Raw genomic sequence first — 14209 nt, 5'->3', positions numbered from 1 at the left:
TCCACTTTTTTTAGATTTTCTTAGGTTTAAACATTTGATAGATAAGAGTTTTATACTTTGACTCACAGTTTGATGTGAAAGAGTTTGTGTATATAAAACTGAATGGGGAATTCTCTATGATTTTTATTTTGTACATAAGTTTTTCTCACACAAAAATACTGTATATTGTAACTATTTTTAAAGAAATTTTTATATTACATTTGTAATAGATCAAGAATTAAAGTTTTCACAACAATCTAGATTTAATTAATAATCTTTTATTGTATGTGCGTGCGTGTGCAATTTATCTCTATATTTTTTTATTGTTTGCTATGTAACACTTGTTTTGTCTTGTTTGACTCAAATGTTTTTTTTAATTTACCTGGGAAATTATATTTTTGTGGAATGTAAACAATTACTGAAAATTGGAGAAAAATTTAACTGTTAGGTCTTTAAATGTTAGAACATACTTTAATTATTATATCATGTTATAGGATTTCTAAAAGTTATTTTTTTTTTTTGATTTTTGTCATTTGATTTTTTTATTTGAATTTTTGTTTAAATTCAAAAGAAAAATTAATCTTTAGCCTTTTATAACTTTTTTAACCTGTGCAGTTTAAGACCTTAAGTTTACAGACCTTAAAATAAAATAGAACTACTTGTACCTATATACTTTAAAGTGAAATAAAGATTTCTGTTTCTCTTTCTTTTTCTTTTTTTTAGATTCACCATTGTTTCCTTTACTAAATCTTTGTTTTATTGATATACTTTTGAAGCTTTAAATTTTTAGGTTTTTTTAAGTTCTTAAATTTGTTCAAATTTTTTTTAAGTATCAATAATGCTGTTCAAATTTCATTAAAACTTTATAGTAATTTAAAATAATGGCAAATATTCGCAAAATTCTTGGAGCTATGGCATTTGGTGGCCAGTTAAATGAAGCACAGGTGAAAATTTTATAAAATATATAATAATTTGTTATTTTATAAATTATATAATAATGTATTGCTGATTTGTTATTAATTTTTTTTTTTTATTTTTCTTTTTTTTTTTATTTCATTTTTTTTATTATACAGAAGAGGCAGTAATGAATTAAATTAAATTTTGTAGTCTCATAAAATGATTAATGACTGGTTGAAACTTGGTTACAAAGAAATAGACACTGCTATACTGTATGTGCAAATATAGTTACTGATAGTAAATAAATTGGTGAATATTTTAAAAATTTAAATACTTATGTAAGAAATTCTATTAAATATTTATACAGGTACCAAGGAGGCAATTCTGAGAAAATCCTTGGAGGTTTGAAGATATGCAGAGACATTAGTAAAGTATGACATTAAAAACTTAATAATATATGGGTGCAAAATAAATATTAGCAGTGTTTTTTAGGGTGACTAAGCTTTTTTATCCCCAACTATTTATAGAAATTTTTAAAGTGTTACACAAAAGTTACTTCAAAAACATAAAATGATTGTAGAATTTTTTTTTAAAGTGATAATCTTTTTATATTTCTATAAAACATTACCTTGAATAAAAAAAAAACTTATAAATTTTTCAATATATCTCAACATTTTACATTTATTATTTTTATTTGATATGTTAACGTGTATTTTTTCAAGGTGAAAATTGCTACAAAAGCTAATCCTCAAAAAGGTAAGCTTTTCTTAGTTTTTTGTTTGTAAAGTTTGTATTTGTGGTGTATAAATGAATTGTTTATGCCATTTTGTGCAGTATGTTTTTCTATTAAACTCAACGTAATCCTTTTTTTAGAGCTGCTTTTACTATTTTTTAGAGTTTTTTTTTTTTTTTTTTAAGGTTATCAAGCAGAAAAAATTGTTGAACAAGTTAATGAAGCGCTGCAAAGATTGCAACAAAATTGTGTTGACATTCTTTATTTACATGTTCCTGATCATAACACTCCTATTGAGGAGACATTGAAAGGGATTAATCAATTATTTACAGGTAATTGTTTTGAGTGGTTTGTTCTTTAAATTCTATCTTGTTAATATTCTATATATAAATTTTATTTTCTTAAAATTCTATATATAAGTTCTACACTGTTCATATAATATAGTGAAGTACTATTTCTTAATTAGTAAATTAAGAAATAATACTTCACTAAGTATAAACTATTTTATTATTATTCTGCATTACCTCCACCCTATCACCTCACTCTCTTTCTTAATATATTTGTTTTGAACGTTTCTTCAATATAAAGCTTTTTTTAATATATATTACAGAAGGAAAGTTTAAAGAGTTTGGTTTGTCTAATTATGCATCTTGGGAAGTGGTATGTTTCAGTTTGATGACCTTTGTTTTTATCAATTTTAATAATTTAGATGGTTTGTAACCTACATATTAGAGATCACTTAGAATCTTTACTCAATCATTTACAAATCAAGTCAAAAAAAAAAAAAGATGGTCAGTGAGGCTGACCAGCTATAAGAACAGGAGTATTACCAGAGAAACTTGAATTAGTAACAATTGGACTTTTCCGTCAGAGTAGAAAACTACAACCTTGAGTGTCTGCTTAGTTTTAAGTCTGTAATTAAATGGAAAAATTTGAAGATTGTTAAATGCATTTTGTATTTCCATAATTGGTTTAGCAAATCAGTCAAACAATCTATCAGCTGCAGTATTAGAAAATGAGACTAAAGCTGTTGCTAATTTGGTCTAATCAACAACTATAACATTTTTTTATTTTTAATTTTTTCTATGCTTAGTGCTAGAAACTTTTTTTAAGGTTGTTGATGGCTGTACTCTCTTTATTTAACATCTTCACTGACTGCTTGTTTAAGCCAAGTTTTTTATGCAAAGCTGGTAAGATGACATTTAGCTGATCAGTTAAGAGCAGGTGAATGGTGCTGCTTGTTTCAGAGATGCTGATGTTATGAAGAGGGTAATCTATCCTTGTGTAATTGTGGGCAAAGTTTGGTCCTCACAACTAAAGAAATAACACTTTGTGTTACCCAATTGATGTCAAGATTGCAACAACTTTTAAGTCAGCACAGATACACCTCTTATCTCATCATGGTGATACATTTCAAAATTTTCCTTATAACTTCATTACTCAACTTTATTACTCGCTGTACTAAAAAAAAAGATGCTAATATAGATTATTAGTAATATCAATACAGATAACAATGAAAAATAGATTAGTAGTAGTGATAGCCACAGCAGTTAAAATTTAAGTTGATGATGAAGTATTTCATTTTGAATTTTCAAAAAATTGAAGATTACTAGTGAAAATAACAGATATGCAATCAGTCTTATTTGCATTTTCTGTGTGTGTGTCTTTCACAGTGTTTTCTTCTCTAGTGAATATCCTCTAGTCAATATCATGATAAATTGTCCTCAAGTCAATATCATAATAAAGAAAAGAGTAGTAATGCCAGCATTAATAAATATTAAAGTTATTTGCTAATAAAACTTGACTTCCTAATGGAATAATCTCATTTTGAATTGGGTTTCCAAATAAGAAAAAGAAAAATAGTTTTATTTAAAACTTGAAAATCTAAAGATGTTGAAAATGCATTTTTTTCTTTTGGAGGTAAAAGAGGGATTTTTTAAAGAAAATGAACCATATTTTTTACAAAGTTGAAAAAATCAAGAAAATGTTACCATTTTATTTTTACAGAACTATATGAAATTTCTTTACTTTTTATTCTTTTAATTCAAAAAGATGGTTTTAAAAAATGTTATAACAGCCTGTTTATTTGTATTACATTTGCTTATAATATTATATAATGTAAATAAAGCAAGCTGATTGTTAAATGTTTTTCATATTATATTTATTTTCTTAGATTTTTACTTAATGTTTTTTTTTTGTTGGTTAGGTAGATATCTTTCATATCTGTAAGGCAAATGGTTATGTATTGCCAACTGTTTATCAAGGCATGTATAATGCACTTACCAGGTATTGAAAACATCTTTGAAGTTGCTTATTAGACTATCTATGATAATCATATATTCATTTTATGGATGTTATGGATTTTAGGGATGTTGAGTTAGAACTGATTCCAGCACTAAGGAGGTTTGGTATTAGATTTTATGTGTACAATCCAGTAAGTTTGTTGTAATTTTTTTGTTGTTGTTGTTGTTTTTTTTTTACAATTATCTATTCTTAATGTTAATTTATTATTTGAAGCATGTTACTCAGCAACTTTTTTGTTATTGTTATTAAACATCTTAAAATATGTTATTTTTAGCTTGCTGGGGGTCTATTGACTGGAAAGTATGACTTTAGCCTGGAAAATGAAGAGCAGCCAAAAGGAAGATTTTTTTCCTCTGGCAAAGCTGGGTGGACAAACCAATGGACTAAAGTGTGAGTGTGAATTTGTTAGGGGATATTTTTTTTAATAATTAGGACTTGTTTTACGACATAAATTTTTAGTTACCAAGATCGTTACTGGCAAGATCTGTACAAGTTTGGTGCACAAAATGTTAATGATGTTGTCAGAAATGTATATGGTGAAGAGGTTACTCTACTGGAAGCATCTCTAAGGTGGTTGTTTCATCACTCTCAGCTTCAAGATGATGATGGAGTTATTTTGGGTTTCTCAAAGCCAGAACATTTTCAACAAAATGTTGATGCATGTAATGGTGGTCCTCTCCATGATGATGTGGTTAAGGCGTTTGATGAAAGTTGGCTTGCTATTAAGTCTAAGTGTCCAAAGTATAATCGTTGATGATTTTATTATAAATAAAAAATCTCTTTTATAATATATTTTAAATCTCATTTTCAAATTGAGTTTTATTAAAATCCATAAATTTTATTACAAAATTTGTAGTTTATCAATAATTTATCATCTGCATTTTTCAAAAATATGAAGAAGAATAAACATTCACATTTTATGATTTTTTTTAATGTTAAGATGATATTTTGTAATGATACAGTTAACAAAAAAAAAAAAAAGTAATAAATAAAAAAACCATGCAGGCTGAGAAAACTGAAGATATTGTTAAAAAGGTAAATTTTTTTATTTTACTTTATTAGGATTTTTTACTATTATTGTATTGTTTATAGAGAAATAAAAATGAGTTAAGCATTTATTAAAAACTTTTAGAGTAGTGAGGTTGAATCATCATTAATTCATTCAAAAAAGGTTTCAAACACTCCACCTGATTTTTGGCAACTTGATATACCTGACACAGAGGAGTTGATTGCAAGAAAAGTTTTACTAACTGAGAATGATCCTCTCCCAGAGCATGCAGTACCAAAATGGATGATGAAAAAGAAAAATGGTAAGCAAACAAATGACCTAAATAAATACTTAATTTTTTTTTGTCTTGTAAGATGTAGTTTTTTTGTTTTTTTTTTTCTTTTATGTGTTTTACTTTTTGGTAAATTTAAGTAATTATTTCATAGCTAATAATATTTTATTTGCACAAGAACTTTTTAAATAAAGATAACCACAATCCAGAAATGTGTTGTGAAATAAATAAGTTGTGAAAATATGTTAAAATCTTTAGTTTAGTTTTAGTTTACATTCATATTTTGCATACCTTTAAACTTTCCCTTGTGAACGTTTTTATTTTAGTGATTTACAGAAATTCTTAGTGTTACACAAAATTTACTTCAAATACATAAAATGATTATAGAATATATTATTTTCCAACTTTTCTAGTCAGCACTTTAAAGGTTTGAAAAAAAGGTTCCAAAAAGTTTGAAAGCTGTTTGAAATTGTTTGTAGAATCAATGAATGCTATTTTCTTTAAGACAACTTAAATGTGTGAGAAAACTTCCAAGATGTCTAAGGCTCATGAAAGAACTAATAATTTTAGTTTTTTTTTTTTTTTTTTTTACTGAGTCTTCACAACTGAAACCATTACTTTTTTAAGCAGAAGTAAAAAAAAACTCTTGAAAAAGTATGCAAAAAATCAAACACACACATAGTAGTAAAGTTGTTCTTAACTTTGTAGCAAAATTAGATAAGAACAATTTTACTGCTACAATTTTGTTGCAACCTTATATGTTTTAGTTTATTTTAAATTAAATTTTGAATAAAATTTGAATGATTTCACCTAATAAAATTTTGTAAATATATTCAAAGAAAAACCAGTGTGGGTTGAGAAGACTAATGCGAAAAAAGAAAATCAAGTTGTAATGGAAAAGACATTGCAGTCTGCACATAATCAGTTTTTTCTACATGATGGGATAACAACAGTTCCAGTTAAAGAGGTTTTTGATGAGAGTCTAATACCATCAGAAATAGTTTCAAATCATACATTACCTTTGCAAACAAGACAAAAAGGAAATCTGAAGCGTAAGAAAAAGACAAAAGAACAAACTTTTACAAATGAATTGATGCATACAAAGGAAGCTATGGAATCAAAGCAAGTTTTTCAAGCATCTGACCTGATGCATAATAGATCCCGATACTCAAAAATTGACATTAAAAAAAAATGTTCTCCATTAAAAAGTTATCCAGATAAAGTTGTTATACTGTCAGATGATTCATCAGAAGTAGAATGTATTGAATTATCGTCATCTGATGAAGACTCCGAAAAATTGTGTATTAAAAAAACTGAGGACAATTTGTTAACTTTTTTAGATGCAGAAAATTTTGAGAACTTTGATCATAAGCAAGCATTTTTTAGACAAAGTAAAATCTGTCAAACACAGATCAAAACTGAAGAGTACAGTGGGTTAGCTCATCTAAATGATTATATAAAGAAAGAACCTGCAATCCATTCCTGTTTTACTTCTAACCCTGATTTTTCTGAAACCATTCAAAATAAAATTGGCATTCAAGACAGTTATACAGAGATTTCAGATTCTGAATTGTCTGAAACTATTTTAAGTCCTGGTATGGTATGTGATGTTTCTATTGATGATAATGACAAAAGTTTACTAAAATGTGACGAAGAACTGTATTTCACTACAAAAGGTGCTGCAAATTTGGCTGAAAATGATGCTACTAGTTTGTTTCCTTCCAAAACTGGTTCTCAGAAATTCACTTTGGAATACGTGGTTAGTGACAAAATGTACGAAAATAGTTTTCTTAATGATTGCAAATTATCAACTCAAAACATGATAGTTCCTTTAAGTCTGAATGATAATATATTTAGTTCAGAAAGTGGTACTGAGAACTGCACAGATAAAACACAAGCTCAAGAAAACATACCTAGAAATATAGATGTTGTAAAAGACTATGTTTTATCACCAGAAGAACCTGATTCTTTACCTAATGTAAACCAAGTAGAAAATAGTTTGATAGAAAATTTATTTGCTAAAACTTTCAATAGTGAAGTCAGTTCATTACTTATAAACAGCAGTTGTGATGAGATTTCCCCAATTAAACATGAATTATCTAATCTTGCGCATAAAACTAACATGACTAATGTTTACCAAAAAAATCAAGATATTGAATCTGATGGTAATAAAGTTCTCTTAAATGAAAAAGATCTTTTAACAAAGAATATAGGAGATGCATCAGTATCAAACTGCAATGATCAATTAAGTTTAGCTAATACTGTTTTAATTGATACCATCACGTCCATAATGGATTCTATTTCAAATAATGAACTTGAACCTTGTCAGAACGATTCCTCGAAAGAGCAAAGCAACCTTTCTTGTGACAAAGTTCTCAGCTCAAGTTCTCAGCTATTTCTGAAAGATAAAAGTCTTGTTAATGAGAAAGTATTAAATGTTCCCGAACCTGGCTACCATTCTTATACCAATGAACAAAAATCAATTGATTGTCCAAATGAAATGTTAAAAGGTTCTGTTAATGTCATCAAAAAAAGTAAACAACATCACTTGGCACTTCAAAGAAACACTGCTCTTTTTTTAACAAAATTTAACAAAACACCAAAGAAAAAAGTGGAAAATTTAGAGCATCATAAAGAAAATTATTTAGAAACTTCAAAGAATAATCTTCCTTTGAAAATAAATCCAACAGAGAGTGAACAAAGTATGAGCAACTGTGCAGAAGATGCTTTTTTGGGATCTTCAGGGAATAAAGTTACAGACGAATCTGATTATTCATATCAAAGGTAAAAAAGATATTCTTATTTATTTTTTTTTTATATTTTGTAATATAAGTTTATAGAAGTTGTATTAAATATGTTTATTTGTACTTTTATTATTAACATATTTATTTAATGTTATACATTTAAAGAATTTAAGATATTAAAAATAATATATAATAAGTATAATGTTTAAAAAGTTATTTTTCAAAAAATGCTTTTTTTTAGTTTAATCAATTATAATTTTGAAAAGGAACTTACACAAGTGGCTTGCTCTACAAAAGAATTTGGTTCATCTCAAGACAACTTTCTTCGTGGATCCTCTTGGTATTATAAAATTTTTCTTCTTACTTTTATTTGTGGTCATTTTCAAACTTTTAATGGTTGGCCTGTTTTAAAAGAAACTTAGGTACAATTTTGTAACAGATGTTTTTACATGAAGAAAAAAGATTTTCTTTCCTATTACAGGTCACCAGATGGTCAGTTAATTTTAACTAATAGCAATGATAATTTGCTTCGAGTGTTTAAGCTCCCTGATGACATACTAGAGTGTAATTCAAACCACATGGATTTGGTAAGCATTTAAAGTGAAAGCAACACAGATGTTTCCCAATACTTTTTTAAAGTAACATTGGGTATTATCAGTTGTGACGTGTTTTGACATTAGAATGGGCATACGTTTTGTTTTTTTTTCTCCAAATCTTGTATCTTGTAATCATCTCTTGTATCAAAAAGGAAATTGCATTAATTTGTTTGTTGTTATTTTTTCTAGCGGGCTTTTGTTCGTATGCCTGGTGGTGAAACAGTGTATTCTACAGATTGGTATCCTTTTATGAACATTACAATTCCAGATTCTTGCTTGTGAGTCATCTTAAATTTGTTTTTTTTTAATTTTATTTTTTATGTTTATTTTTTAGTTTGTAAGTTTGTGCTTATGTAAGAGATAGATAATATGTATTTGTATGATTTTTTATCATAGATTTTTGAGCAGTAGTCGAGATCACCCTATTCACTTATGGGACGCTGTTACTGGTGATGTTAAATGTTCTTATCGTGCTTTTGATCAAATGGTATGTTGAATATGTGTCCAAATAAAGTCTTAAAGGGGGATTAGTGTTAGGGTTTTGAAAACAGTAGATGAATTTCAAACAATTCTGTTTAGGACGAATTAACCAGTGCTCTTAGTGTCTCTTTTAATGCAGATGGAAGCAAAATATATGCTGGTTTTGATAACACTGTACGTATATTTGAATCATCAAGGCCTGGTAGAGATTGCATAGAAATAAGTACTGTGGGTATGTTTTTGAAATATCGCAATACAGAAAATTTAAATATACTTTCATATAGGTATGTTAAGTAGTTGATTATTGAAAAGATCATTTAAAAAAGAAAAAGAATCAAAGCAATCGAAAAAATTGAGTTAAGGTTTGCGTTTGCAATCTGATTTTTAGGGAAAAAAGGTTCTCGGAAGAAAAGTGAGTCTATCTTTGTTTTGTATTATTTTGTTTTGTATTATTTTGCTTTGTATTTGTTTTATTGAAAATTGTTCATTTTGATTAGTGTGCATTGAAATCATTTTAATCATTAAACGCAATCTAGGTCGTATGCAAAATGGTATTGTGTCATGTATAGATTTTCCTAAACGTTATAATGGATGCTATGCTCTTGGTTCATTTGCAAGGACAGGTAATTTTTAACTTGAATTCAATTAGTTGATTAATGATGTTAAAATTTGTTTTTTTTTTTTTTTTTTTTTTTTTTTTTTTTTTTTTTTTTTTTTTTTTTTTCTTTCAAAATTTCGTAAAATCTGATGTGAAACTTGATAAGTTTAATGTTGTTGTTTTTTTATTGACATCTGATAAAAAGTTGTTGTGTAACTAAAAATAATACGAATTTTATCTGTTACCCTTAATGTAGTTCTCAAGAAAAAGCAGGCTGGACTGCAGTTGAATATATCATTTCTGGTGTAATGCAGGCTTAAACTCTTACACTTTCATTCAGAATATACATTTTAAGACAAGATTAATTTATAGTAAAACCCAGTAAACACTGGACGTCCTTAAACGTCCAATGTTTACTGGGAAGAAAGAGAAAAGAATACATATATTATTCCTAGTTATTACTGTATTGCTCATAGTGTTTGGACATTGCTTGTTGCTTGACTATAAGCACGCATTGTAGTATGGATTTTATGTCAAAGTTTAATTCAATCTTTCGGCTGATAATATTAAACGGCCGATAAACTTATTAGGATATAATAATGAAAAGAATTATTAGAGTAGTCAAAGGTCTCAGTATTTTGTATCGTTTGCAAACATCCTGACCATAAATGATAGCTTTAAAATAATTTGAATCTTTTATCGCCATTATTACGCTAATTTTAATCGTTTAAACTATTTGTTGTTTTCTGTATAAAATCCCGAATAACTTTAAAAGCACTTCGGTTGCAATAAAATTGTGTGATAAAATCACAAGCTTTTGAAAATCGCTTGAAATAGTTTTGAGAAGTTTAGAAAAAAGTTTTTATTTAGTTGCTTTGTACGATTGCAACACAGATGAAACGATATGTGTTATGCAAGGACATAAAGGAGGGGTGACGCAAGTGCAGTTCACAAACGATGGTTGCTATTTACTCAGTGGTGGCCGAAAGGTAAATTTAAATTAGATACAAAATGCTAAATAAATGCATATTTTGAGTAGCAACCCAAATTTAGCTGTTCTACCAGAAATTCCTGTTTGTTTGTTTTTTTAATGAAACGAAATCCTGTAAACAAATATAAATTCTTTTTTTTTTGATTTTTTATCATTGTAGGATAATGAAATATTGTGTTGGGATATGAGAAGCACATCTATCCCTGTTTTTAAATTATCAAGAGAAGTTACTACTAATCAAAGAATACAGTTTGATATAGACAGGTATTCCTGCAGTTTCTTAGGGTAGGGTTGTCTTCTCTCATAAAATCACGCCTATATGAGAAGATAACTTTGTGAATGTCACAATCAGTAATTTTTTGCCCAACAAATAGGACCTTTTTTTAACGGTTTGTTTTACTTTAAGGAGTGATTCGTACGTGTTCACTGGAAACACGAATCGTTCGATAGCGTTCTATAACTTACATCACGTGTTTGACAGTTTGAAAGACGATGAGTATTACTTTAAACCAGACAAAATGTTCCGAGCACATGGAGATGTTGTCAATAGTGTCAGGTTTGTCCTAAATCTTTGCTAACTTTTAAATAGTTATTAACAAAATCACACTTATCGATAAGTGTAATTAAGATGTCAAAAAATAACTTTTCGTTTTCCAGTCTTCATCCTTCTCTGCCGTTATTGGTGTCAACATCTGGACAACGTCATTTTTTTGTTGATGACTCTTCTGACTCAGATTCTAGTGGAGAGTCACCACTTGCTCGCGAAGTCGACAACTCTATGAGAATATGGGTTGTCTAAAGATAGTATGCAGTTTCATTTCAACTTTCTTCAAACGGCTTCAAAAGTTTGGACAGTTTATGGAAGCAAGATCAGGGAATTAAATGAGGCGGACTCGCTCACCTCTTTTTTGATGCTACTGTTTTTTGCTTACTCTCTAATAACGTCATATTCTGCGGAACCTGTAAAGTAAAGTTATAAAACGACTTGATTACGTTATTAACTAAATCCAATTTCTGATGAATGAAAATTTGTCGATAAAATGTAATCAAGCTTCCAATTAGATTAATCTAATTGAAAGTTTGATTACATTTTAAACTCGCATTGAAGATGGGATAGCGTTTTTTTGGCGTTTTCATTTCGTGGTTATAAATGGCGTCCTTTACATGTTTTTTTTTAATCGCCTATTTACTTTTGTTTACAGTCAGTCATAAAAATCTACATTACCTCAACAAAAATCGTATGTATAAAAAATGTAGACAGTAACAATAAATGTACGCTATGCATGCATAAAGATGTAGTATTTTTTATATCTAGCAAATTAAAAACGAAATTTAGATGAGAATTATGTGTACGTCTCGTTTTTCCGCGCTAATTCAGATATATAAAGTATTGTGAAAAAGTTAAGAACCACTAAATAAAAAAAAAATACTTTTTTCAAATAAATTTAATTTTTATTCTAAAGATAATAAAGTAGTCTTTTTTTTCAAACGTATTAAATAGAACATGAGAAAAAAGATTTTTTTTTTTTTTGAAAATTAACTAATAGAACTTGTAAAAATAAGGATTAAATATTGTGTGTTAATTTTTTTAAATATTTTTTTTTGTGAAAAAGCTAAGAACCACAAAGAATTTTTTGTGCTAAATGCGGCGGAAACATCTTTTTTAATTTATTTTTACCTTTTTTGTTTAAATATTTTATCAATGATCTGAGTCATTACCAAAAAACCAATAACAGTATTTAATTTCAAACAAAAAAATCCGCTAGTGAAATTGGAAGAATAATAAAACGATCACATAGTTCGGTGCTAACAATCATCAAAAGATTCAAAGAGACAAAATCTTACGTTGATCGCCATCGTCCTGGAAGACCGCGTTTGATTTTGCAAATTGAGCAAAGCGTTCTGTTCATTTTTCAGCAGAACAATGCACCATGTCACAGGGCTAAAATTGTCTCTGAATGGTTCGAAAGCAAAAGTATTGAGCGTCTAACTTGACCACCAAATAGCCCAGATCTAAATTGCATTGAAGATCTTTGGAGTTGGCTTGATAAAGAGATTGCCAAGAAAGCACCAATGAGCCTTGAGGAGTTGCGCAATATTTTACCAGCAATACTTGGAAATGTTCCCAAACATATTTTAGAGAATTTAACAGACTCAATGCCAAATCGTATTAATGAGTGCTTAAAAATTCATGGTAGAATTACGCGGTATTAGGTAAAAATTACCGTTTTTTGTTCTGTGGTTCTTAACTTTTTCACAATTTTTTTTAAATAAAAATTACGTATAAAACTTTAAATGCATTAAAAGTTTTTATCATTATTATTATCTTTTATTTTGTTTGTCTATTTTCTAAAATTTCTTATTATTTTTTTACCAGAAAAATATTTTCAGTTAAATAAAAATTTAAAAACAAAAATAAACTGTGATTTTTTTTTTTGGTGGTTCTTAACTTTCTCACAATACTGTATATATGTATGTATGTATGTATGTATGTATGTATGTATGTATGTATGTATGTATATATATATATATATATATATATATATATATATATATATAAATAACCCTTAAAGCAAGAGATAAATTTTATTTCGTCATCTTGTTGCATGTTACTGCTTTAACTTAAACATTGAGCACCATTTAAATTATTTGGTTAAATTATTTTAATATATTTGTATGGAATAAGTGTTTTATTAAAACCTTATTGTGAACATTTTATTAACAAAAGAAGCTAGGTCTCAAATTGACTATCGATAATAATAAATAAAAAGACGTTTCATACCATAAAATTAGGAACCTCCGTTGATGTATTTTATTACGCACTTGTTACTTTAATTTTTATTTGCCTCCTGATGAAATCTAAAACAGATTTTTACTCCAAAGTTTATTCTTTGTTAAGAAATCTTTTTATTATTATTATTTTTTTCTTAATTAGTAAAGTAAGAATTTGAAAATATGATTTATATAAACTAAAACTGGAGATGTCTATTAAAGTATCTTATTAAAAACTATTAAAAATTAAACTCTGCTCAAATAAAATGAATTTTCACTCAAAAAGAGTTCAGCATAAAATTTACGCCTGTAAACTTTTTTCAGAATTTTTTTAAAACAATTTAACTGATTCGAATAATTAACCGTGTATTTGTTTTTAATAGTTGTAAGTAACATTTAACTATTAAATACAATTTTTTTTAGGATTGGAATTTTATATCTATGATATTTTTGGATATGCCTACAGAGAATTATCAGAATATAGAAATATCCAAGATTCGCTCCTGAAATTAACAAAACTAAAATTAAATAAGGTTTTTATTAGATATCTTCTCCACCAAAAATCCATATCTATTTGATAAGCAAACGATAAAGTATGATTTAAAATTAAATTAACAAGATATTTGACCTCCTTTTGTCAAGTTCTCTAATGGACATTGACATCACAAGGTTTTCTTGTGTGTGTTGTAATTCCCTCGCCCCATTCTCCCACTTATTGAGTAAGTGTTGAGAGAAATTCCTCGTTCTAAAATTTTATTCAAGTCCTTTTCACTAATGTTCAATTGGGTTTACACCGATGACAAGAGATAAAGTTATTTTGGTAAAATATACAGAA

The 14209-nt window shown here is 27.5% G+C and overlaps 2 protein-coding genes across 8 annotated transcripts; both read left to right on the top strand.

Annotated features, from left to right (window-relative positions):
- Positions 1-232: 232 nt before the first annotated feature.
- Positions 233-4725, top strand: LOC145191141 (aflatoxin B1 aldehyde reductase member 2-like). 3 transcript variants are annotated; one of them, XM_090067235.1, is made up of 10 exons: positions 233-923; positions 1087-1148; positions 1244-1307; positions 1599-1632; positions 1795-1941; positions 2220-2269; positions 3816-3895; positions 3977-4043; positions 4188-4303; positions 4373-4725. In XM_090067235.1, exons 1-10 carry the CDS (start codon positions 861-863, stop codon positions 4665-4667), a joined length of 978 nt encoding a protein of 325 aa, XP_089923361.1. In that variant the 5' UTR covers positions 233-860; the 3' UTR covers positions 4668-4725. The 3 variants fall into 3 exon arrangements, 2 of the variants coding, with proteins under 2 accessions (XP_089923361.1, XP_089923363.1); XM_090067237.1 differs by having other exon boundaries at positions 847-923; positions 3820-3895; XR_016445131.1 differs by lacking the exon at positions 4373-4725 and having other exon boundaries at positions 3820-3895.
- Positions 4723-11948, top strand: LOC145191140 (uncharacterized). Of its 5 annotated transcripts, none has more exons than XR_016445127.1 (14): positions 4723-4948; positions 5046-5223; positions 6033-7977; positions 8204-8277; positions 8419-8524; positions 8723-8811; positions 8930-9020; positions 9113-9187; positions 9298-9425; positions 9550-9636; positions 10482-10600; positions 10763-10866; positions 11009-11158; positions 11260-11948. XR_016445127.1 is itself a non-coding variant. In XM_090067226.1 (14 exons), exons 1-14 carry the CDS (start codon positions 4913-4915, stop codon positions 11399-11401), a joined length of 3303 nt encoding a protein of 1100 aa, XP_089923352.1. In that variant the 5' UTR covers positions 4723-4912; the 3' UTR covers positions 11402-11948. The 5 variants fall into 5 exon arrangements, 1 of the variants encoding a protein (XP_089923352.1); XR_016445126.1 differs by having other exon boundaries at positions 9113-9245; positions 9402-9425; XR_016445124.1 differs by having other exon boundaries at positions 8179-8277; positions 9402-9425.
- The last annotated feature ends 2261 nt before the right edge of the window (positions 11949-14209 follow it).

This window comes from Hydra viridissima, unplaced genomic scaffold (assembly GCF_058129835.1).
Source record: "Hydra viridissima isolate aposymbiotic clone 2 unplaced genomic scaffold, HvirCarnegie_v1 scaffold_11, whole genome shotgun sequence".
In the NCBI taxonomy this organism is placed as follows: Eukaryota; Metazoa; Cnidaria; class Hydrozoa; order Anthoathecata; family Hydridae; genus Hydra; species Hydra viridissima.
This window is presented reverse-complemented; position numbering and strand designations above follow the sequence as displayed.